The sequence below is a fragment of the Triturus cristatus genome, chromosome 1_2 (genome assembly GCF_964204655.1).
Source record: "Triturus cristatus chromosome 1_2, aTriCri1.1, whole genome shotgun sequence".
In the NCBI taxonomy this organism is placed as follows: domain Eukaryota; kingdom Metazoa; phylum Chordata; class Amphibia; order Caudata; family Salamandridae; genus Triturus; species Triturus cristatus.
Window position 1 is genome coordinate 1,050,371,027 of NC_140580.1, and position 26,579 is coordinate 1,050,397,605.

General features: G+C 43.4%; 1 protein-coding gene across 2 annotated transcripts in view; it reads left to right on the forward strand.

Annotated features, from left to right (window-relative positions):
• Positions 1–22,858, forward strand: part of RABGAP1 (RAB GTPase activating protein 1) — a 1,076,978-nt gene extending 1,054,120 nt beyond the window's left edge. For both annotated transcript variants that reach the window (XM_085612417.1, XM_085612408.1), the window contains exon 27: positions 17,288–22,858. In XM_085612417.1, the coding sequence (XP_085468543.1) occupies positions 17,288–17,410 (123 nt within the window). In that variant the 3' untranslated portion in view covers positions 17,411–22,858. The remainder of the gene's footprint in view (positions 1–17,287) is intronic.
• Positions 22,859–26,579: the final 3,721 nt, after the last annotated feature.

The window sequence follows — 26,579 nt, forward strand, 5'->3', positions numbered from 1 at the left end:
CGACTGCCCCTTCGGGAGGATCTTCTGTCTCAGCAGCAGGGGACGGTCCTCCACCCGAACCTGTCCAGCCTCCACCTTCTTGCGTGTATATTGAGCGGCGGCAGTTGACTTTGTTTGACCTGCCTCCTGAAGTTTGTGATGTAATCCACTAAGACTGTATATGCCTGCAGATGGAATACATTGTTGGCATGGTGCACAGCAAAGGCTATGGATCCCCTTTCTGAGGTCCTCTTTTTCCTCTTATCTTTGGGCCAGCAGGGCTCTGCTCTGGGCACTCTTAAGGGCTACGTCTCAGACATTTCAGCCATCCTCAGGCTCCCTGATCAGCCGTCTCTTTTCAAGTAACCTGTTGTAAATAGATTTCTTAAGGGCATTACTCCTCTCTTTCCTCCTGTTCCCTTCGTAATGCTCCATTGGGACTTGAACTTGATTCTGACATATCTTATGTGCGCTCCCTTTGAGCCTTTACAAAACTGTCCTCTAAGATTTCTCACTTTGAAAACGGGTCTTCTGGTGGCCATCACCTTTGCGCGCGGGGTGAGTGAGCTACAAGTTCTGTCTTCCAAGTCTCCTTTTTTGTCTTCCAAGCCTCCTTTTCTGTCTGTCCATCCGGACAAGGTCGTAATTAGACCTCAACCTTCCTTTCTTCCCAACATGGTTACTTCTTTCCACATTGGCCAAACCATCACTTTGCCTACCTTCTTTCCGCATCCTTTGAAAGAGGAAGAGAGGCTCCACCATATGGATCCAAAACGTGCACTTTCTTTCTACTTGGATCGCACAAAACCATTTCGGGTGGATGACAACCTCTTTGTTGGTTACATGGGCACTAAGAAAGGTTGGGCTGTGCACAAATGGACCATTTCCAGGTGGGTCGTTTTGTGCATCAAAGCCTGCTATTCTTGGACTAAGAAGGAGCCTCCAGTGGTGCTGTGCGCCCATTCCACCAGGGCAACTGCAGCTACTACTGCTTTGGTATGAGGAGTCCCCCTAAATGACATTGGTCAGGCAGCAACATGGGCATCGCTGCACAGGTTTACAAGACACTACTGCTTGGACAGCCAGGTCCGGAGAGACTGCTTCTTTGGTCGTTCTGTTCTCCAGGCCTTCCGGTGTGAACTTGGTTCGCTGACCCACCTCCGGGGTTGGTATTGCTGGGGTATCTATTCTAAGGTAAGGAATCTATAACAAACTGTTTCTTTCAGATGAACAAGTTACTTACCTTCGGTAACGATATATCTGTAAGAAACATAGGTTAGTTATAGATTCCTTACCGCCCCACCCATCCTCCCCGTTCTACGAACTGACTTCTAGGGTTAAGGACATACTTTCAGGGCCCTAGTTCTGTGCCCCAGTGGTCAGTGTCTTGGATGGCTCTGCGCTTCAGGCGTGGAAAGTCATGTACAGAACTGACCGCGGGAGGGCGGCCTCTATGTAGCTACCGCGACGTCATCCCAGCGATCATGACGCTGACGACTGACTCGGAGCCGACCGACACGCAGGGGTACTGCTGACGAAAAACTTGCCGGATACAGTCTGACGCCTGGGGGTAATTCTAAGGTAAGGAATCTATAACTAACTTACGTTTCTTACAGATATATTGTTACCGAAGGTAAGTAACTTGTTCATCATGACCTACAGAGGCTTAAAGTGAGGGTGCATATTTGTCCCACAACTTTTAAATTGATACCAAGCAGACCTGCCGGAGTGGCTGGCAGCCACTCTGGCATTTCCGGCCAAACTCGCATCCACCAAAATCCAATCTATGAAATACGCAGACAACACGATTCACCTTGACCAAACCCCGGTGGGCCTCCAGAGGCGCTTTGTCTCACTGGCCTCGTACTGCAGGATAAACGCTTTAAAGAACAACATCGCAAAAACTAAGGTGGTGATGGGATCAAGACAACAAGCAAGAAAATGCTTCTGATACATAGAAGGAAAACCTATAGAGGTAGTGGCAGCATATAGATACCTGGGAGTCTGGATAGATCACAGAGAAAGAACGGCCCGAATATTTATGCAATGCAATGAGCGACCCACTGCCTAGAGGGGGCTTTCTTAACCCCTTTGCTGCTAGGACTTTCCTTCCCCTTGCTCAGTCATTTTTGGTCAATTTAAGGTAGTTCGCACTTAGGCCCCTGTAACTTTATTTTGACCACATAAGGTATCCACGCCAAATTTGCATCCTTTTCTTCTAACATCATGGGGATTTTAAAGGTACACAGGGTTTGTTAATTCCCCTGGAGGGGACCCAGAAATTAGCCAAAATATAGGTAAATGTATATTTTTGGGGAGGTGGGTGAGAAATGGGAAAAAAAGTGCTGCAAGTAAAAGTGTCTGGTTTTTTTCCCTGCAAATGGTATCAACAAATGGTTTGTGGTGCTGAATTCACCATATTCAAGGACTGACAGACGTTTGTCAGAAAACCAACATTATTTACACAGTTTTGGAATTTTATCTGGGACATAGCCTATTTTTTAAATTTTTTGTGCTTTCAACCCTCTTCCAGTTAATGGGTATGGAAGCAATAATAGATCCGGGAAAGCTATACATTTCAGAAAAGTAGACACAAATCTGAATTCAGCAAGGGGTCATTTGTGTAGATCCTTCAAGTTTTGTTTTTTTAATAGAAACTAACAGTTGAAAATAGGAAAAAACTGCAATTTGTGCCAACGTTTTCACCTGGAACTTATTCGAAGTATGACAGATTTATTAAAGCAATATACCGTTACATCCGCTGGATTCTTCTGGTTGTGGGGATATATAGGACTTTTAGGTTCACCAAGAGCCAGTAACTGAGCAGCGTCTTGCAATGCTTTTTTATTGTGTACCCGGTATATAGCCATTCATTTGGGAAAATATAAACAGTGAAAAATTGGTTTGAAAGACACTTATGTATTTCTGAAATTGGAGCAAAATATAGAGTTTAGAAGCCCAGTGATCCTACAACTTTCCCACACAGAAATTTGAGAAAAAAGTGATTATTTTCAGCTAAATTTGAGGTTTGCAGGGGATTCCGGGTAGGAAAACATCAGGGGGTCCACGCAAGCCATACCTCACTGGACTCCCCCAGGTGTCTAGTTTTCAGAAATGTGTACGTTTGGTAGTTTACTCCAGTATTGGAACTTTCGTAGATTACCATAGCTTGTATCATTCCTGTCATCGGAATGGGAGTCTCGGTAAATAGAAAAATAACATAGCAGTATATACAAAAGAGAAAGAAAGGCCTAGGCCTCATCTCATTTTGTAGCATATCCACCTCTTTTTGTAAAAGAGACCAAACTAAAGCAACAACCAATCAGATTAGCCTCACCCCATAGAATCTCACTGAGAGAGCCTTAGATTTTCTACCGCACGTTGTGCTAAGGGAGTCTCCACTGAGCTCTGCTCAGATTTCTCTTCCACTTCTGGATTTTTTCATCTTTCACTGCTATTTCTCTTCCGGATGTCAGACAAGGAGAAAAAGGCTTTAGTTAAAACTTGTGCCACTTGTTCAAAGAAAAGGCTTTTGTGGAGGACAGGCATAAAGATTGTATTTATTGCTTGTAACCCGACCACAAGGGCACAGACTGTAAAATCTGCCGGACCTTCTCATCAAAGACCCTTCGAGACCGCGAGGGACGTTTACTAACCTGGCTACAAAAGCTAAAGTCGCAAAAAGAGGCTGTATCCAGTGACAGTGAGACCTCCTCTGCAACATCTTCGAGGAGATCCCAAAAGAGTGGTAGGTCTCCTTCAACTTCAGCTGACCCCCGCTAAGGCCTTACAAAAGACCTCTGATAGGTCTGACAGGCGCAGTTCCTTAAAATCTCCTCACAGAGGTGCAAAGGAGAGGGAAGGACTGGTTTCTGAGGTACTTTCTACTCAAAAAGCGAGCCAGGGGCCTTCTATTTCCCCTCCACCATCTGGGAAACAAAAGCTGTTAAAAAAGCCAGCTTCAGTACCTCCAGAGAAGAAAATCCGTCCGTCGACGACGACCGCTTCAGGTACGTCGACGACATCAAAGATTCACCTGACGTTAGTTCCAGCTCCGTCGACTGGCCCGTCGACAAGAGCGGCGTCGACGACGACTTCATTGACAGCAACATCGTCGACGCTACAGGTGATGCCAGTTACAATGACGACGATGATGACTAAATCGACGAGGTTGACGTCAACGATGGTGTCGACGACAAACTACGACGACTATGTCGACTTAGTCATCTACAGTGGTACTGACGATGAGCTCGTCGACGGTTCCGTCAACGATCATTCCATCGTCGTTGACGGTCCAAATTTCATCGACGATCCCTCCGACGACTACCTCGTCGACGATTCAAAAAGTGGAAATTTCAATTAAAAGAAAGTTTACACCAGAGATGACATCTCCTCGGAGGGTGGCACCATTACCTCCAGCACTCCTTTTAGAAGAGGAGGAATTTTCAGATGAGTAGGATGGTTCTTATGGGGATGCATACAGTCCATCCCAATTATGAGTAAAATACCAGGACTCGGACTCGGAAGACTATGTTATGGAACAGCAACAATACATGCCACAAACAAGACCACAGGAACAGTTGCAGCAGGGCAGGATAGCCATGCCGTCTTCGCTCATTACTGATTTACAGCTCATGTTGTTGGATTATAAGAGGAGGTTTCCATCACATCTCTGACCAACAATCGGTGCATGTGCCATCACTGCCACCGCCGACTAAGGTAGTGCCTCACCTTCCTCATCCTTTGGACCAGGAGCCATCAGAACGTCATCAGAATGTCTTCACGGGGCATGACGGTTCATCAGACGATGACCACAGCGTAGGACAAGCCCCAGATCCAGATAGGGAATGGGACAACTACATCATTCCCGATCCCGCTTCACCGTCGCTAGATCCTGTGGATTCTCCTCCAGCGGACATTCGAGGTTTCCATAACCTCATGGAAAGGGCTTCCAAACGCTTTGACCTTCCCATACCTTATGAACAATCGGAATGCTTTCTTTATGATTTTAAAGAACCCTTTAAAAAGGCTGTCAGTTCTATCCCGATTGTGGAACATGTATCGGGTGAGGGGATTATGGTGATGCAGTCTCTAGCTACAATCATCCCTATTCTTCTGTGGCTGGAGAAGAAATATAAGGCTCCTGCTGATGGTCCCGCTTGTCTGGTTGGCCAACCGAAGCCGGATTCTATCATATCTTAAGCGGTCCAAAGAAAGTCGAAGAATCCGTTGGCGCCCCTTACCACACCACCGGATAAGGAGGGTAGGCGACTAGACAATGTGGGAAAAAGATTCTCTTCTATGTCCAGCCTTCTTGTCAGGGCAGCAAACGCCTTAGCAATTCTGGGACAATATGATCACCAAATGTGGTGCGATTTATCTCCATACATTGGCCAGCTACCAGATGAATCTAAGGCTGACGCAAAGAAGATTCTGGAGGAAGGAGAGCGTTCTTCTTCAGAGATCATAGATTGCGCTATGGACATTGCTACACCTGCTTTTCGCTCTTTGGCTGGTGCTGCAGTCCTTAGACGGCAAGGTTGGCTTCGGGCCACCTGGTTTCGCCCGAAGGTTCAAAATAAAATCCTAGACCTACCGTTTGATGATGAAATGCTTTTTGGTAAGCATGTGGACGATGCACTGCAGGAAGGATACAGATACGGCATGGTCCCTTGGGACCTTGCATTATCGCAAAGGACCTTTCCGTGGTGCAAGAGGGAGAGGTTTTTCTTCGTACAAAGGTGGTTATCAACAGCAGCGCTATTCTTCCTATTCACAACAAGCGCAATCTTACAGACCCCAGTATTCTCAGCGCCAGGGCCAATCGTCGTCTTTCTCTCGCCAGCCTTCAAGAGGACGACAGGGACGTCAGGGAAGAGATTCTTCTAAACATCAATAGCGGCGTTAAGGCTCTGTCTACTGTTCCTTCGCCCCCTGTAACACCAGTGGGGGCAGGATATCACAATGCCTCCACAACTGGGAGATCATCACATCGGATCGGTGGGTCCTCAATATCATCCGGTATGGCCACACCATGGAGTTTCAACACCTTCCACCATCAAGAGCCCCTCGCGCCACCGAATCCAAACATCTACACCTTCTACGTCTAGAAGCTCACCAATTGCTTCTCAAAGGAGCAATAGAACCGGTGCCTCTGTCCCAACGAGGCGAAGGATTCTATTCCCGGTTCTTTCTCATTCGCAAGACAGTAGAAAAGTGGCGTCCAATTTTAGACCTGAGGTAGCTCAACACCTATCTCATAAAATTATCGTTTCGGATGGTATCCCTATAGGACATTTTGAAGCTTCTCAACCCAGGCGATTACATGGCCACTCTGGATCTCGAGGACGCATACTTCCATGTTCCGATCCACCCAGCCCACAGGAGGTTTCTATGCTTTACAGTAGCCAAGAGCCACTTTCAATTCAAGGTCCTGCCTTTTGGACTCAGATCCGCGCCGCGAATATTCACGAAGGTGTTGGCACCAGTTGCAGCGTTTCTCGCTACAAGTTTTCCCTTGCCTGGACGACTGGTTGGTGAAGGCACCATAGTCTTGGGCAACTATGAAGGCACTCGAAAGTTGCATACAACTTTTCCAACATCTGGGACTTCAGCTGAACAAAGACAAATCAGTCCTCTATCCTTCCAGGTCAGCCAAGTTTCTGGGGACCAATCTGGACACAACTTCTTGCAAGGCATGCCCATCAGAGAGATTAATTTCCTCCGCCCGTTGTTTACAAACAAGACGGTCTCTGTCCGTTCGCTTATACAAATCTCTTCTAGGATCGATCTCATCTTGCATTCCATTAATTCCCCATTGCAGACTTCGTATGCGTCTGCTCCAAGAGCAACTAGACATGCAGTGGCGCCAAGCAGAGGGATCGTTCAATGACAAGATAAGTCACTCCTCTTATGAAAGAGGCGGTCAGCTGGTGGATAATCAAGGACATTATCTCGAAGGGTCTCACTTTCACAGTTTCAGCTCCTTTGATACTTACAAAAGACGCCTCTCTAGAAGGCTGGGGAGCGGTCTTGCAAGACCTTCAAGTGAGCAGCCACTGGACGCCCGTACAACGCATTCTCCACATCAACCTTCTGGAGCTCAAGGCAATTCGGCTAGCGTTACAGGCTTTCATTCCACGAATACGGAATTCAACCGTCCTAGTCCGTACAGACACAACGGCTATGCACGATGTGAACAAACTGGGTGGAACACGACCTCAGCTGCTCTCCAAAGAGGCCCAGTGATTTGGGAGCGGGCGATTCATCACCATATCGCTCTTTCAGCAGAACATCTTCCGGGTACCCTCAACACGACAGCAGATACGTTGAGTCGTCTGAAGTCGGTCTGTCACAAGTGGGAGTTGGATCAAAACACTCTCGAAGGTTTTCAATCGTTGGGGTACTCCGTCCATAGACCTGTTCGCCACTCCAGAGAACAAAAAATGCCACTTTTACGCAAGCAGGGAACGCCATCCAGGGTCGTTGGGGAATGTGCTTTTGATGGCCTGATCAGGCGCATTTGTCTACGCCTTTCCGCCAATTCCCCTAATTCCAAGATTGCTCAGGAAGATCAAAGCAGAACCATGCACAATGATTCTAGTAGCACCAGCGTGACCCCGCCAGTTTTGGTTCACAGAGCTCCTCTGGCTCTCTCAGGATCATCCAATTCATCTGCGGCCAATTCCCTCTCTATTGACGATGTCCCAGGGCCAAGTGGTGCATCCAGATCCGAGCTCACTTCAGTTGACTGCGTGGCTCCTGAACACCGAGAATTTCAGAACTTAGATATTCCTCAGGAATGTAAGGAAGTGCTAGCTCAGGCCCGTGCACGTACGAATAAAACTTATCGTTCCAAATGGAAACGTTTCTGCGTGTGGTGCCACCGAGAGAACATCCATCCTTTTTCTTCTGCTCCTCATCAAATCTTACCTTACATTTTGTCTCTGGCCAAGTCAGGTCTTGCTCATTCTTCTACCAAAGTGCACCTGGCTGCAATCTCTAGATTCAGACGGACGGCTTTTGGTCCTTCTCTCTGGTCGGCAAGAATTGTCAAACAATTTTTAAAAGGACTATTTAGAGTTTTCCCTCCGGTCAGACCTCCGCCTCCCATTTGGCAACTCAATTTGGTTTTTGCCCAACGAATGAGACCTCCTTTTGAACCTGTTCATAGAGCGAATCTTAAATTCCTTTCATGGTAAGTGGCCCTCCTTCTCTTTAACATCTGCCAGGAGGGTTGGGGAACTTCAGTCTCTCACTATAAAGGATCCATTTTTACAGTTTAAGAAGGACACTCTTATTCTGAGAACAATTCCGAAATTCGTTCCCAAAGTGCCTTCTGATTTTCATTTCAATGAGCCGGTCATTCTAAAATCTTTTTTCCCCTCTACCTATGACTCCAGCGGAAAGGTCTCTTCATTCCTTGGATGTCCAAAGATGTTTAAAATTCTATCTCCAACGCACCAAGGATTTCACGCTTTTAGTGCACCTCGCAAAGGTCTTCCCCTTTCAAAGCAAGGAGTTGCACGTTGGATTGCCAGTGCGATCCATTACTGCCATCAGGCGGCTGGTAAGCCCCTAGAAGGGCGGTGCGGGCTCACTCCACAAGATCAGTTTCATAATCTGCTGCTCTTTTCGCTGGAGTGCCGATCAAGGACATTTGCAGGGCGGCTACATGGAGCATTACTGCTTGGACTCTTCCACGCAGAGCAAGACAGCAGTGGGACAAGCAGTCCTCAGGAACCTCTTCCAGTGAGCGGTGAGCTTTCCCTTCCAACCCTCCTTCCGGTTATTGCTATTGCACATTTTGATGTTTTCTGACTAATGTTTTGCATGTCTGTTTATTGCTTACGTGACTATACATACAGGGTTATGCAAATATTTATTTCACTAAATGTGCATTGTTGCTAACTGCTAACTACTCTGATACAAGCTATGGGATCTATGAAAGTTCCAATACTGGAGTAAGAAAACAAGTTACTTACCTGTAACTTTGGTTCTCCAGTATTGGTAACTTTCATAAATTCCCATGCGCCCACCCACCTCCCCTGGGAAAGCTCAGCCTTCAGCAAATTTGGTTACTCTGTTACACAACGGCTGCGAAAATCTAAGGCTCTCTCAGTTTTCTGTTTATCCCTTACCTTCCTGTACGGGTCTCCCAGTTAAAAACTTGGGGGTTTGGTTTGATGAGCAGCTGTCTTTTTCAACCCAGATTAAAAAACTTACAGGGTGCTGCTTCGGTATACTAAGGTCTCTCAGGAAGTTCCTGCCATTGTTACTGAGACCAGCGAAGGAAACAGTGGTCCGGGCATTGATGCTCTCTCGTCTTGATTATGCTAATGGACTATATCTTGGTCTTCCGGACTATTTGTTCAAAAAATTGCAGGTGGTTCCGAACGCGGCAGCCCGGCTGGTGTTGAACATTCCTATTAGGAATTGTATTGGACATTTTCTGCGCATGCTGCATTGGCTTCCAGTCAGGAAACGTGTTGAATTTAAGGCTTTGGTCCTTGCGCATCGCGCATAGTATGATGGAGGTCCTCCCTATCTTAGAAAGTGTTTTGCTTTCCATCTGCCTACCAGGCATCTGAGATCGTCGTCTCAGCTGCTTGCGTTTATTCCACGCGTGCGTTTTCAACGTATGGGGGGTAGATCTCTTGCCTTTAGGGCAGCTACATTGTGGAATTCGCTGCCTTTTTCTATGCATGCTATTCAAGAGTCTAATCATTTCAAGAAACGGCTCAAAACGTTCTTGTTCTAATTTCCTTCTCTGCTCTGCTGACCTCCAGGCTCGCGCCGGGACACTCCTAGGAGTAGCTGTGCGCATTATAAAATACAATAACATAACATAACAGTGAGGTTCTATGGGGTGAGGCTAATCTGATTGGTTGTTGCTTTAGTTTGGTCTCTTTTACAAAAAGAGGTGGATATACTACAAAATGAGATGAGGCCTAGGCCTTTCTTTCTCTTTTGTATATACTGCTATGTTATTTTTCTATTTACCGAGACTCCCATGCCGACGATGGGAAATGATACAAGCTATGGAAATCTATGAAAGTTACCAATACTGGATAAGCAAAGTTACAGGTAAGTAACTTGTTTTCTTCCCAACGCTGTTCCTGGCGCCTCACGACTGCGCCGGCCCCCATCATTACACTGGCCCTGATACAGAGCAAATGGGTATTGTCCCAGTTAAGAGCAATAGGGGTTGGGGTACTAAATATAACACACACAGAACAATACCTTCATTCACCATCCTTTTTATCAATGTAATGCAACCTTAGACATGCTGACATTTATCATTGCGTCTGTATTAATTTAATATACATTCATTCATAAATTAGTTTCATAATGCTTCTACAACATAAATAAATTGATCATATCGTTTGGCAACCAGTTCAAAAACAGAATCATTACATAAAACAACACATCTATCTTAAATACAAACTGTGCCTAATCAATAAAAGCTTTAAGAAAAGAACCTAATCAATAATAAACAAAGAAATAGTGCAGAATACTCTGTATAAACAACATGATTTTCAAAGAACCTAACACGGCTGTGATCAACCTGCACGAAGTCTTAAGATAGGTCTCCCTTGCGTGGGTGTTGGGTGTCCATCAGTCCAATATTAAGGACTCTATCCCTTTTTATAATTAGACCCTAACACTCTAGCGCCATGCCTACGCTTTTTGATCTCCCTTGGGTACTTAATTTGATGAGATCTTCCTTGGAGGCATGCACTTTTGAACAAGACTGGTATTGGCAGTCACAGTTTTCAATTTCGGGTATTTACATTATCTGTTTTAGTGACAAACATAAGAAATTAAAAACAGGGAGTTAACCCTTCACCTTTCACCCTTTCTATGCACATTTCTTAAACATACCTGATTATAAGGAAAGAAATTAAATGATTGAAGATAGCTTTCGGACAATTTTTAGTTGTAAGCTAAAAGGAAAAATCGAGAGATGTTATATCAGTCACATGTATTCTCTAATTAAGCTATCAATCACCACTGGCGATAAAATTGTACCTTGAGGTTTTCGAAGACCTGCATTGGTGGCTGTTGAACCGTGACTGGGTCAGCGGCAGACCCCTTTCCCAACCAGGGCAGACTATAGTGACAGATGTATCTCTCCTAGGCTGGGGCAGCCATCTGGGATAGGCAGAGATCCGAGGACTTTGGTCTCCGGCAGAATCTCAGCTGCACTTGCTGGCGCTGAGAGCGGTCAAGTTGCCATTCAAAGTCTTTCTTCTTTCAGTCAATCGAAGGCTTGTGCAGGTGTTCACAGACATCACTGCTATGTTGTATTGTAAGAAAACAGCGTGCGGTGTGGGCAGACCCTGCGTCAGAAGGTCCTGCGTTTATGGACATGGCTGCAACGTCAGGGCGTTTTCTTGGTTGTTCAACATCTGGAGGTCTCTCTGAACTCTAGAGCAGAAAAACTCAGCAAGCCTCTTCAGAGATTGGGGAGAACCTTAGTTAGATCTCCCGATGAAAAGCAATATGTCACCACTTAATGCACACTAGAATGAATGTGGAGTTTCTAAAGCGCACAGCTACCTTCAACGAAGGTTTCCAGCGCTAACGGACAATCATGTGTGAGGCGGGACGGGCAGAGGTTACAGCATAAAAGGGCAGGTTTTTTAGGCTTTACGAAATTATGTTTCTGATTCGAGTAGGCTCAGATGGAGAAGGAGGGAGTTCCAAAGTTTAGCTGACTGCACCATAAAAGATCTGCCACCCAATTTCTCTTTGCGATGACGCAGGATTGTCAAGAGTCGCTGGTTGTTGGATCTCAAGGCCCGATTTGGTTGGTACAGCTGCAGCCATTCCTGGAGGTACACAGGTCCCAGGTTTCTTGTGGCTCTAAAGACCAGGGTCAGAGCTTTAAATTCAATCCTTCTAGTAATAAGAAGCCTGTGAAGTTGCCTCAAATGCGGCAAAATATGGTGACGCATAGGCACCAGCCTGATTACCCTTGCACCCATTTTGGATAAGTTGGAGCCTGCGCAGTAGATAAGAAGGTAGCCCCAGGTAAAGGCTGTTTGCGTAGTCAGTGAGGACGCGACTAACGCATGGACTACCGTTTTCCTGTGAGCCTCCGGCAGGAAACACATAATTTCTAAATGGCCCTCAACTTCCAAAAACAGGTAGGAAAGATAATTGTATCTGGGCGGAGAAGGAGAACTTTGTGCAGCTTAATTCCCAGATTCCTGGAAGCCTCTGAGGGGGAAGGAGGAGGATTCAGTTCTGCTGGCCACCACAGACTGGGCTGTGGAGGGGGCACCCGGCTGAAAAACAAGACCTCTGTTTTCTCAGTGTTCAATTTCAGACCGTTCTTATGCATCCAGCCTGAGATGTTTTTTAGGCATGCCTTAAAACTGTGAAAAGCCTCAACTGAATGGTCTTTAAAGGCAAACACCAAATGCGTGTCATCAGCATAGGACACCACTTTCACACCCTAGTCTTCAATCTGTGTGGCCAGAGGAGCTAGGTAGATTTTAAAAAGCAGCAGCTAAGTGCCGAACCCTGCAGCACCCCTCACTGTAGTGGTTTCGCAGATGAAACAAAAAGACTAAAACACCTGCTGGGTTCGCTTCTCCAGAAACAATCGAAGCCAGGATAGTGCATTGCCTCCCACTTCAGCCTGGTGGAGCCTGCCAAGTAGTATGGAGTGAGACACCATATCATAGGCTCCCGACAGGTCTAGCAGCACCAGCATAGCCGAGGCACTTTGATCCATGGACTCTCAGATTGATTAAAAGACTTCCAGTAGAGTCTCGGTTCTGTGACCTGCTCTGAAGCCCAACTGTGATGCTTGGAGGAGGCCATGGGACTCTATGTAAGTTGCTAGCTACTTATGCACCAGCCTCTGCAAGATCTTAGCAGGGGGTGGTAGCAGGGAAAGAGGCCTGAAATTACCAAGAACTTCAGGATCCGCTGTTGGTTTTTTGAAGGAGCGGGAGTAAGTAGGCGTGTATCCAAATCGTAGGAAAGATGCCTGTCATCAGGGAGGTGTTCCAAATCTGGTTGAGTGTCGGATTTAACCAGTGTGCCAGTGAGCTAAACATGCGAGTGGGACAAAGGTCTCCAGGGGAGACTGATTTGCATCTCCGTAATTCAGCTAAAGTTTGGGGAAGGGGTGTAAAAACGGACAGCAGGGCATGCAAACTTGAGGATGGCAAAAAGGAGGGTGGTTCCTTTGTTAGAGAAAATGTGGAGTAGAAACGAAAATTTTGGACTCAAAGTCTGATAGGTTAGTGCAAAGTGTTGGGGAAGGACAAAAGGAGCAGTCCAAGGTAGTGGGATTGAGAAAAGATTTTGTGATGTTAAAAACTTCCTCCGTGGAATTAACGGCGTAGTCTATGCAGTTGACAAAATATTCTCTCATCTTGCTGGGCGCTTGAGCCTGTGAACTTTTTTCAGGCCTTCTTTATAGAGTACCATGTCCGTCTGGTTGTACGGCCTTCTCCAAGTCCGTTCTAGCTTCTTACATCCACTCTTCTCCGTCCTTAGTTATTCGGAGAACCAAGGGTCGGAGGGTTTAGCTCTTTTCCAGGATGCTTGCTTCAAGGGTGCTAACATCTGTACGGAATCTGCAACAAATTTGTTGAAGCCCGCAGAGTCTTTATTAGGGTTGGCTGTCAGCCCTGGCAATGATTTTGACAGTGCTAGTCCCAGAGATACTGCCGTGACCTTACACCAGTCCCGTATTATTTTGGCCGGAGGCCTGCATTCTGCAATACTGGCCTCGAGTTTGACTGTGAAAGGTACAAGCGAATGGTTTGACCAGGTCAGGCTAAGGGGGTCGTCCACCCTGAGGTTTGTCCAACATGTGTCCGGCTCTATGAGCGGGTGTCAAGACAGATTTTCTTAGATTGAAGCCATCCAAAGTTCCCAGAAACTGGACTGCCTGAGTGCAACTGTGGTCATCTACATGACTAGAGTTTCCAAGACAACTCTCTTCGTCTCAAGTGGATATCAGCCTCCTGTAAGCCTTTCTGCTGCAACTACTCCTGCCCAGAGTAGTCCAGAAGATGAGGAGTGAGCGGTCCCTAGTCATTCTAGTGGCCCCCGATTGGGCACGGAGAGTTTGGTACCCCGAAATACTGAGCATGTGTCCTCCAATCATGCTTGGAGATTGAGCGGCCACAGTTGACAGTTTTTGACCTTCCCCCTGAAGTCTGTAATGTCATTCTGACAGCCAAGTGTCGCTCAACCAAGACAATATACACCTGCCTTACGTATACATTTATCGCTTGGTGTGCTTCCAAAGATGTTGACCCCCTTTCTGCATGCTTGTACGAGGTTCTATTGTTTGTTCTATCATTGGCCTAGCAAGGATAAATCTGGGCACTGTTAAGGGATACCTTTCAGCTATATCCTGTGTATCATGGGAACAGTCCAGCCTGAACTGCCCAGCCAGGTTCGCCCTGGACCGTAAACAAACATCATAGGACCGGTTTACTTCAGTAACACTATCGGGTAGAGGTGATCTAATTGCAGATTCCTTACCTTAGATATTACCCAGGCATCAGAATAGATCCGGTAACTTTTCAAGAAGTACCTCTGCACGCTTGTAAGTGGCGTCATTCAGCTTCGCATCTGTGTCGGAAGTGATGTGCACAGTGCCTATATAGGTGCCATCCCAGCGCTGACATTTACTTTTAGTTCAACTTTCTATGCCAGAAGCAACAAAGTTTCCTGTAGTACTAGTGTGCCGACACTAAGGCCATCATAAGGGTTACCCTATAAGGAGAAATCTCTTCGCAGAGTGGGGAGGATCGTAAGTAAACTGCGGCTAGATAATCTCTACCAGATAAGGCGTTACCGAAGGTAAGAAAGCTGTTCATCTGATAGAGACTTCTAGCCGCAGATTGCTTACCGTAGAATAGATACCCAAGCAATATCTCTTTCAGAGGTGGGTCTGCAAACATATGACTGATTGTCCAGGCAGCAGTACTTAGAAAATGTGCGCAAAGATGCCCATGCCGCAGCCTCACAGACATCCAGGACAGGGGTTCCGCGAGCTAACATGTTGCAGCCTTGGCTATGGTGGAATGATCTTGCAAGTCCTCAGGAGACTGCTTCTTGGCTGTGGTAAGATGGTCCATTTCTGCATTGACTTTCCTTTCTTCACTCCAACATACCCAAGAAAAAGTTAATAGTCTACCTAGAACTCTCTGGTACAATCAATGTAGAGCAAAAACGTTTTTTTTTTGGGTCTAGGTTGTGGAATCTCACCTCTTCTTTGGAAGGATGAGGAGAAGCAAACAAGGTAGGCAAGGTGATGGTCTGGCCTACATGAAAAAGTGTGTCACAAGTAAGGTGGCATGAGTACGCAACACCAGTTTGTCTGGGTAGAATGTTGTATAAAGAGGGTCACAGAAATTGTTTGCAGGCCACTAACCCTATTGGCTAATGTACTGGCCACTCGACAAGCCGTTTTGCTGGCCAGTTAGTGTAGAGGGCAATTGTGTAAGGGCTTGTAGGCCGCACATACCAGGAGAGTTAAAAGCAGGTCTGGGTCCCACTGGCAGCTGCAAAAAAGCAGTTCAAGACTGATTTGCATATGGCGAGGTCTAAACTGGGGTGGCATGGTGAGCAAAAGAATGATGTATTGAACCTAGATCTCTTGAATGTTTAGATTTGTTCTGCATTCCGTCCATCAATTGTGTGTCTTTTGTCTGCTGAACAAGAAGCAGCCCCTAGAAGGCCTTCAGGCTCATTCCACCAGGGCCCAGGTCGCTACAATAGCATTAGTGAGAGGGGTGCCGGTGCTACACATTTGCCAGACCACAAACTGGGTGTTACTATGCACGTTCATGAAGCATTACTGCCTTGACAATAAAGTCAGGCGGGAAAGCTGCTTTTCTGATTTGGTCATGCAAGACCATTTGATCTAAGTCCATTGGACCTTTCGAGTGGTACTCCTGTGATATTGTGAGAAATTGGGTTGTTTGATGGGGAGGTTAAACCCTACTTGAGCAACAGCCACAATACTGGTCCAGGTGAACTGCAAAAAGTCACTAAATTAACCGGGCTTAACCCTCTAGGTACTTAGCACAAAAATCACCCAGACTTAACTTCTAACTTAGAGGGACTGTATAAAGTATTTATACTGCTCTTAAACAGTAATAAAGTGTAAACCCAGCACAAGAAAAATCCCACTCCAATTTAGGAAAATAGAGTACAGTTTAATCAATTATATAATGCCAAAACAAAAATCCAATCCGTAGAAGCAGATATGCGGTTTCGAAGTTTTACGGTGAGAGGACCAGGTCGAACAGATAACTATTCTAAAAGTGAAGAATCTTCAGTTGGAAGTATCCCTTAAAAGGGCGAGTTACTTACCTTCCTTACCGTTTTCTCGTAGATACTCAATCTAACCCAGATTTTTCACTTCCCTCCCACCTCCTCGTTCTGTGCAGTGGAATTCAGACCATCACAAGATTCCAGGTTAGATTTTCACACTCTGTCACCAACAATTTGTGTCTGAAGGTCGGAAGGAGAAAGATTAAGCTGTCATCAGCGGATAGGGGTGGTACTTTAATGCACATATGTTCGGTCACTTCCAGGGTAGTACAGAAATTGCTTGAGAATTCTCCTGATGCAGTCTTTTGTCTGTTTATATTCTAAAGTTGAAGAATCTGCTGCCAGATAAAGTTTCTGAAAGAGTATTACCAAAAGTAAGTAACTTGTTTTTTTGGTGCCAAAACATCAGTGGTTAAGCTGAAACCCTTTTTGCTGAAATTGGCTACAGACTACCAGATTCTCAAGATATAGTCTAACAATCTTAGTTTTCTCTTCCTTTATCGAGCGAAAGAGACAAAACCTTATTGAGACTAGGGAAGGCTGTTAGTCACATATTGTGATTATTCAGAGGTGATGATTACTCGGTTTTGAATGTTTCACAATTGAGAAAACACGAAGCTGAAATCACAGGTATGTTTGGGCCAATTTATGGGCTACGACTTATGGTGACGTGGTACTGCAAATATTGATCCGTGCCACCTGGGGCTAGGGGCTTGAAATGGAACGAATCCAGCTCCAGTCCAGCGCTTGGGAAGGTGTGTTTAAGTAAGAAATATGCCAAAGTAGATATTTCCATGTGGTAACTTAAAGAAATACTGACTTTTCACTTGAGCAACATAATTATTTGATTCTCTTATGGCCTGGTTTACATTTGAATGTTTTCTCTTTTTTGCATAAACGGAGCATGACTATTGTATGCATTTTTGCCTGCTCTGTTGGTCTTGGAGTGCCTACAGTCACTAGATCACAGTGTTATCCAACTTTTTTTCAGGATTTGGAGCATCATCTGGGTCTTGCACTGAATGAAGTCCAAGCCACCAAGAAGACTTGGTTCAACAGGACAATCAGTTCCATAAAAACAGCAACTGGAGTCCAGGGAAAGGAGACTTCTTAAAATAAATGTCCATCAAATGCACCCTCTTCTTAAACATACCTTTTGTTGCCTTCCTTGGCTGGATGTTTTACTCCAGGGATCAGAATGTAAATAAAGCATGTCAAAATTTTATTAGGTCATTAATAAAGAGAATGGAAACATTCACTTATGCTTACAAAGATTCTTTAGTGCTAGCCCTTGGATTGTCATACTACTGATATTTAATATGTTATATAGTGAGACTGAAGTTAATACAATGCTGACCGCATTTATATTTCCCTACAATGCAGTCAAAAATAATTTTAATATTTGTAGAGTATGGTTATCGATAAAATTGGAAACCATTTTATCAAATAAACTCTGGGGAAAGTTTAATGTAGCACTGTAGCTAATCACTCCTTTCTGCAGTACTTTTCCAGAATTTGCTAATGAAAACAAGCTGACTGTAGGTACTTACAAACCATAATCTTGCATTTACATATGAATTGTAACCGTTTTTTTTAATGATATTAACTTTTGTAAAAATATTTGATTTTAATGCGATCATTAACGAAAACAGTGCACATTTTTAAGAAGAATATCGGTGCCAGGTATCAGTACATGTAGGTATGTATTTGCTAAGAATCGGTGGAGGTTAAGTTACTGGTTTTGTGAGAAGATCCAATTAAAAAAGAAAAAAACTCTCAAAACAGCCTTTTTTGATGATTTGTTTTAAGGATTGCAGGTTAGTTTTTCATATGTATTCAGTTTTTATGTGTTTGATGAAGTTCAAATGTTTTGGAATTGTATTTTCAAAACAACTGTTACAGTTAAGGGTATATTTGTTTGTTCACAATTGTATAATTTGCATTTCTTTACTTGTTCATATTCTATGCAATTCTCTCTTTGTACGCTTTCTATTAATCTGGAGATCAATCAATTTAGTCCACATGCTGCACCATTGTTTTTCAGTCCTCTTTAATATTATTTGTTTAACTTCAATTGTTCTTTCTGTGTTTTGACCGAAGTTGTGTATGAGATACTTATCTGGGAGAGACCTACATTTAATTCTCCATCAATATCTAGTGAGGAACCTGTCTGTTTTCACATAGTTTAGTTATTGGTGCTACTCCAGTGGCCCTTTGAAGTCAGCTAGCATGAATTCCATCACCTCAACACACATCATTTTTTGTTGTAAGGAATTCTTGTATGTGTTCCTGCGAGAATTAGCAATCTGGTGTTTCTTTGATACATGAATATCACAGAATTCCCTTTGGCAAAGATACTGCTACCAAATTGATGAGGGGACTGTACAAAGTAAGTTAGACACTGAAAAGGGCCAGTCTCTCTCACTGTCTTTGGGTGACGAGAGTGTCTGTACATGTCCAACTGTGACGTTTGAAAGCTAGAGAAGGTGAAACTCTCCCTTGAAAACCCTAACACCGCATAGGCTTTTAAGAAGCTCAAAGATCCACCAATACAAACAAAATTGCCATTCTATTTTGAAAAGATGTAATTGTTTTAGGGAACCACCTTCTTAAAATTGAGTTTTTAATTATGTAACACGAAAATTTCAACTAAGGAAGAGTTCTTTGTTAAGGGTTGTCTGTTGGCATTTCTGTTCGACTACTGGTCAGAACCTTTGGATATATTTTCGCCTCCCAGGCTCTAAACCAGGAATTGCAATCTTTAAGTTCAGTCTGACACGCGTTGTGCTCAAAAGTCCTCTACATCTTATTTCAAGGTAGTAATATTCTTTCTTTGTATAATTATATTCTTCTTATAGTTTCTAGAAAGTGAACAAATGTAGCAAAATAAAGACAATGGCTCATTTTTTGAGGCACCTATGTTGAGATAATACCTTTCTTTGGTGGTCTGTGGGAAAGACTAGTTTTCTGAAAGCTCCAAATTTATATGGGGATTTTATGTCATTGGCCCTGAAAAACTCTTTTGTACCATGGAACTTAATTATTTTCAAGGCCCGAGTATATACAATTGCAGAAAGACACTGGTAGGAGTTTGGAAATGTGCATATAAATTAAAGTGTTTTTCAAAGGGATGTACTATTTAACATCTATTAATAATTTAATAGAGAATGCTCTTTCATACAATCACAGATTATGAATCCTAGCCTAGTTTGTATCCTGTCATTGTGGAGGAAGTGGGAGAAGTTATTATTGCACCGAATACAATGTGGCCCAGAGTAACTATAGTAAGAACGCATTTTATAGGGCTTCAGATAACAGCAATCCATGTACCAATTTTCATTTCCAGCTCTATTGTATTGTACTCTATAACACCGCCATGTGGTTTTTCTTTCAATCTTGGAAGACCCTGAATGTACTTTATTTACCAGTAAGTCCCCATTGTTTTCTATTCATATCATCATTTGCTGTGTGGTGCACTTGTTTGCCTAAACTTTATCCCCTGCATATTAATTTCTGCTCCTAGAAAAGGAGTTTAAAACATACTTATTATTTACATTTCTGTCTAGTTTGTCATGACTCTTGGCATTTCCCTGAGCCCCTGTTTCCTTTTGTGAGTCTGATATGGGTTCTGTAGAAATATAAGGTTTTCTTAAGTCGCATCAAAGGAATCTTCCATTTTGTCTCTTACAATCTTTTCAATATCATTTGGTAACTCAATATATCTAGCTTCCCGCCTCTCATTAGACACTTGTGTTTAGTGTTGAGGGATTGGCCACCAAAATATTTGCCCAAACATGAGATTGTAAGGTTGACTATATAGGCACAGAAACGTGACCCTGTGTATTAATTTTGGCACTGCAGATCAGTAAATTGAAAAGTCTGAGTACTTTGAGCATCTTTAGAATTGCCTGTTGCTTTAAATCCGGTCTCTTTATTTTGTTTTGCTAGATAAATTGCCATAAGCCAGATGCACTTGCCCACACAAGTTGACTCTTCGAACTTCTACCTAGGCAGTCCTGAGCATATCCCCTGAGGTTGTTGTTCAGCATTATAAATTGAGTTTGAGGTGAAGCTAAATATTTCAATTTGGAAATATCACTTTAGACTATCAGAGATTTGTTGATGCTGTGGTTTTGTGGTTTGTTGGGGAAAGGTAGGGTTCCACTTTTGATTGGCTGAAGACTATTTCTGATAAATTACCGGTGTTTTTCGTTAAAGTTGCTATTCTGTGGTCATGTCTGAATCTGAATATTTTCAATACATCTTTTTGAATAATATCTTTCTCAGATCTTACTCTTTTATGTATTAAGTACCTATGGCAGCTCTTCCTGCAACTATGATCTTTCTCAGTCCGTGCATGTCTGAGGTTTTGGTTCTAAACTCTACATAGGCTAGTCAGTAATCTTTAAGCAATAGTTTACATAAATTATTGGTTCCAAGAATGATCAGCTGCCTTCCGAGAGGTATTTTTGAAAAATGTTCTATCAGTTTGCCGTTATGACGTGAAACTTTGTTCTGAATGTACACAGACCCATGTGTGCATGTGGTTCCCTGATCCTGCAGTACATCTTATCAACATATGGCACATGACAGAAGTGTACTTCGTTCATGCTGTACCATTACTCCTACTAAATAAAGCTTAATAAGGCAGTACAATATATTGAGAAATGTGATTTGTATACTACTGAAACCCCAAATGTTTCACTGCTTGCGTACAATGTCAACGTTCACTTTTTCTGTCTTTGTATGGAAAACCGCCTATGCAATGCATTCACTGTCTCCTGGTGGAAAGCTAGTTCTGAAGTTTGAGCCAGATAACTAAAATTAATGTCAAAGTCACCATTGTGTAGAGTAAATCAGATTAATCTAATTAAAGTTGCAGCTTTGCTTCACTTCATGTTTTTATCTCCCATTTGGTAAAGAATCCTAGTGCCGCATTAGCTACAGCCCCCCTTGTATCTTGACATTTATAAGTGGTAAGTGATATTGATTCGATAGAGGCCAGTATTACTTTTTCTTGCAAGCTGTAGTTAAAGGAGGAAAGGGTCTTGCATCTAATAAAGTGGCAAAAATAGCAAAGGTTTTTAATGTGTTTAGATTTTATGGATTATCTTTGGCATTTTACTGTGTTTCAGAACTTTAATCAATGAATATGATTTATTTATAAAGCGCGTAAATACCAGAGGGTGTCCTGGGGCTCAGAGAAGTAGCAACAAAACCAGGCGTAAGAGTAGTAGTTACAAAGAAAAGAGATTGCTATTCGGTAATCTAAAAACTTGAGACAGATTTGGTCGAGGAAGTAATTTGAGGGGGGAGACTGTTGAAGGTGGAGTCAGTGATTATAGAAAAAGCGCGACCTCTTGTGTGGGATTTGTTTTTAAGGCGGAATGGTCTGAGAATTAATCTAAGGACCTAACAGTACAGGTCGGTTTATAGAAAGCAAACAAAGTGGGACATGTATGTTTTGACCTGTTTTACCAGAGGTAAGTTTGAATCTGGTGTTCATGGTACCTTTTCAAATATTCAAAAAAAAGCCACTAAAATTGTGTTGCAGTTAACAGTAACACTTCTCTGGATTAAGTTGAATCTTTAATACAAATGCATTCCTTTCCCTTCCAAACCTTTGAGACTTCCTTTATGTTTGTCCTGTAATATAATGACATAAACCACAGAATAGGATTGCTTATGCTTGGTTTGATTTCATGTTATATTTTGTGCTAAATTGGTCTTTGTTCTACTACTTGAGTCTGTGAAATAATTCCCAGATTCTCACTTTATGCTAATACGGACACTAAGGGTAGTAATCTCTTGAAGAAAAATGCACTGTATAAGAACTGTGTCTGTTAACTTTTTCGGTGTTAGTAGCACGCTTTCTTCACACAGTCTTGTCTTTAATGTTCTGAGATAACTTCTGAGTTATAACACTCATTTTGCACATGTGTGAATGGAAACTAAAACCTGAAATATATTGGGGAAAACTGTTCTAGTGTAGACCAGAATTTGTCTCTGTATGTACATTGATGGGTGCATTTTATGGACTTCAATGAATGAGGATTGTGGGTGATTTAGATAGCATAAGGCTGCACTATTAGATGATTAAAATGAAATGGTCTTGGACTCCTCATGTTTTAAATTGTGGTGTTAAGTTCTTACCGAAAAACTGTAAAATGGAGGTTTTCACACCTTGTATGTGTTTACTATTTATAATGGATTGTATTATGCTGGCATATCTAATGCATCAGTGAGTACATGTTATGTGCAGTGTGAGCGGGTAATTAAAACTATGAAGCACTGGTTTGTACATAAAATATAATTGATTTATTTTGTATTTCTACTTTTCTTGATTCCTTTACTAAATTGTCTCTTGTAATAAGTTACTACAAACATTTCATGTAATGCCAATGCTTTTTTTAATTTATGCTATGACTGTCCTTATTGTTTAATACCAAAAATATTGTACATTTATCCAATACTCAAAGTGTGAACATTGTGATAGTGTAGGTGCGACAATGTGTAAACTTTATGACCTGATACATAAGCTAGTAAACTTTTATTTGCCATTTCTGTTTTGCATTATTTCTAATTCTATGTCTTTAAAGTACAGTAGTTCACCCAAAAAAGGTTACGTGGGTTATGGAAAGAGCAATGTCTACCAAGACCTGCACGTAAAATGTTTATACTTTTGGTTCAGATGATGCAGAGGACTATGGTTTTTGTAGCCAAATGCTTTGTCAGATTTTATTGATTTGATAGTGGGTCTTCACTGCCCTTCTCTACTACTGTAAAAGCCCAGTCTTAGTCCTCCTTTCACAGCTCATGATGATGTTGAATTATATAACAGTACAGTGAGTATCCTTCTGAGACTCAATTGGTGACTGTCCTCTTCCTTCATCAGTGGGTACTTCAGTGTAGATATAGCTAATGGGGAAATGAGTGACCATATCTTGAAGAGTTCAGAGGAACACTCCAAATCCTCATCCTGAGCCTCTCTTTCCCAAGGAAGATAATAGAAAAAAAACGCAAAAAAATTCTGATGTGCACCATTACTGGCCTCAACTTACAATTCATTGAATGCTTGTGACCACAGTGTTTCTACTTCAATGCACTCAGTGAAGCACAGTAAATGATCATATCTTATAACAGAAGGCTCATTGATTAGATTTGAGCAATAAAATCGGGTGCTGTGAAAGGTAAAGAGTGGTCATTATTGTCTCCAAATCAACATAAAAGGCAAGCTGCATTCAGCCTTTTAGCTGTTCTCTTTAACTGATTGTAATTGGGAAAGTTCAGTTAAGAGTAGTTAGTCATTTGATCTGCTATAATCTCCAGATAAAAGCAGTGGGAGGATGGAAATTCCATTTAATGAAGGAAAGTATGACAGAATAAGTATGTTAAAGAAAGACTATTTGATACATTCTTACGACGGACGATGTATTTTTTTTAGGCCTTGTGTAACAAAGATAAACAAGCATTGGCATAGCCAATAGGTCTCGCCTTTGGGACCTTATAAATGTTTAGCCATGCAACACTTGCATAACTAAATATGCAAAGCGGCCGCGAAAGTGACAGTGATCGCGATCACGATCAAACATCAAAGCGGCTGTGCGTCCGCGAAAATGAAAGTAAAAGCGGTAAAGCGTGGCGTGCGCGCACGCACATGCCCTGTAGCTCTAGGCTGGCCTGGTAGCACTTTTTGGAGCCCTCTCAATAAGTCTCGCCAGACCAGTGCATGCGCTGGGTCAGGCGAGACCTAAAAACTTAATGGGATATTAAAATGAACCATTCGGGCCGAGCAGGACTAAGACCGGTCCAACGCGGGAGTGTGCGAGCATGGAAATACTATAGCTCACTACCCCCCTCTCGGACCCATGATGTTTGTCGTACAATGCATACGAAATTTAGTAGCCCAGGAATAACGAGGAGGCAAAGCGGTAGAAGCGTAAGTTTTACCATTACCAAAATTCCATAGGTCAGGGTGCGCCTTAGCGTGCGCATACCGCCGTGGATTTTCATCTGGTCCTGAAGAATGCTTAGCTAAATTGGCATTACAAGCAGAAACATGTCGACCATTTCTTTGCACTGACCTTAACCGGACAACCTGTGGTTATCCTAACCAACCAATTCTTGTCCGTCTCACTTGATTTTTAACGGTCTTTGGTTTACCTTGAATAAAAATTGTTATTGGTTAAAACCAACTACCTTTTAAATTCACGTCCATCACCACCTATCCATCAAAAACCAGCTCTGCTGTAACTCCGGCGTCGCAGCACACCAGGGAGGCACTCGGCCTCCTTGGTGGGAACCCGATGATGAAGCATGTCACCAACTAGGTTGGTGAGTGAGGGTTCTTCTATAAAATCCTTTTGGTTTTTCCCACGCTGTTGTTTTACATTAGCCTTTTCTTAGTCCTAATTCACTCTTTCGTTGTTTATTCACATATTAAAATGAACCCCACAAATCAGACGTGCTGATTTGCTAACTCGTGTTCCCTAAAAGCTTGAGGTTACATTACAATTAAGTAAGTAAAGCAATCCAGTGATCATCAAAGCTTTTAATTTGCAAAATAAGGGCCTAAAATATTTTTGCAAATGAATATCTGGGGTACTTTGATCGCGCTACCTGCAGTATGGAGGCAAATATTTCCAAACAGGAATGGCTGGAATATTTCAGTACAATCTTCAATGGCAAGGAATGCACAGTTTTCAAGGGGACAAAATGGGGACATTATTCAAGTCAAGACTTCTCCTGTAGATGTCTGTGGGACATTAAATGATTTAGAAATTCCTTTTCTCCGATGAGCAAGTCAAGAAAATTTTACTAATGTTAGGGGAGAAAGAGTCACCAGATGCAGGCTTGATTTCCCTTGAAATCATTAAATGTTTTGCCGGTCGGGGGTCAGCCAAACGCTGAATTTCAAGATATTTTCTCTGTGACATTTTCTAATTCATGGCATAATAATGTTTTCTGATGGATACTTCGAAGTGCAGATTCCTCACATTTTGAATATTTCCCTAGCGTCAGACTTGATCAGGAAAATCTTCTGCAGTACACCTGTGCGCTGGTAGGTGGCATTGTGCAGCACTGAGCCAACATTATTTTGCTCTGGAAGTGACATGGGGAGCCACATATAAGCTTCTTCCTTACCTGCCGATGTCAGTTACTTTCTTTCTGCTCCACTAGACACGGATCCTAGCTTCCCATAGTCTCCACGTTTTTTCTCAAAATGTAACTTTAATACAGTGTGGAAGGGGAAATGTCACCCCCTAAAACGACAGGATGTAAAACTTGTAGTGACTGTCGCAAGCAAATGTGGGACAGATCCACATAAGATTGTTTGAGGCATATGAGCTGCAGATTACACACTGTGCATAGATCGCCATCTGGTGTTGGGGCAGGATGTTGCAGTTGTTTTTCTCTTGGAAAGTCTTTGGAAGTCACGAGGTATGTGACTCCTCCTTTGGATCGTATTGCGCATGGGCTTCGGCTCCTTCCTCAGATTGTTTTTTTCCGCCATCGGGCTCGGATGTGTTCTTCGCGCTCCGGTTCCGAACAGTTCCAGTTCCAGTTCTTCTCATCGGCACGCAATCCTTCCATTCCGCGGTATTGTTCTCGATCGCGATCTCCCCACTCTACGCGACTCATCAAGAAACTTCGATTCCAGGCGTCGACGCAGGCCTTCGGGCCTACCTCCGCTCCGGTCCTGGCTCAGGGAAAGGACGCCATTTAAGAAGTGTCCTCGATGTGGGTCCAAATGTCCCCACACCGATCTCCATGAGGTGTGCAACCTCTGCCTCTATCCAGAACACGAGGCTCGAGACTGTCCTGCGTGCAAATCCTTCTGGTCCAAAAAGACTATTTGAGACCGAAGAGCCAGGAGAACCATGGCACACGCGTCGACTGCAATCCCCGACATCTTCGGAGAAAGCGTCGATGTTCCCGAAGAACAGCACACCGAAGAGGGCCTCGTCAGCGCCTCCGAAGCCGACGACTCAGATGTCAAGGACATCACTCAGGCACAGAGGGGCGTGAGTATTACTGTCGATCCCCACCCCCTACCCTCGACGGCATCGAAAAAGGCTTCGGTCACGCCTTCGCTCTCGGTCCTAGGCACGACCAAAGACACTGCTTCCCATACCTCGCTTTAGGGCCCGGTTAAGAAACCCATCAAGCCTTCTGGCAGCTCGGGCTCGAGCCAGCCTGCCGTCTGTGCCGAAAAACACTCCGCACCGAAAAAGAAAATGGCTTCCTCCGCGCCAATTTCCTCACTGAAACACTCGGCGCCG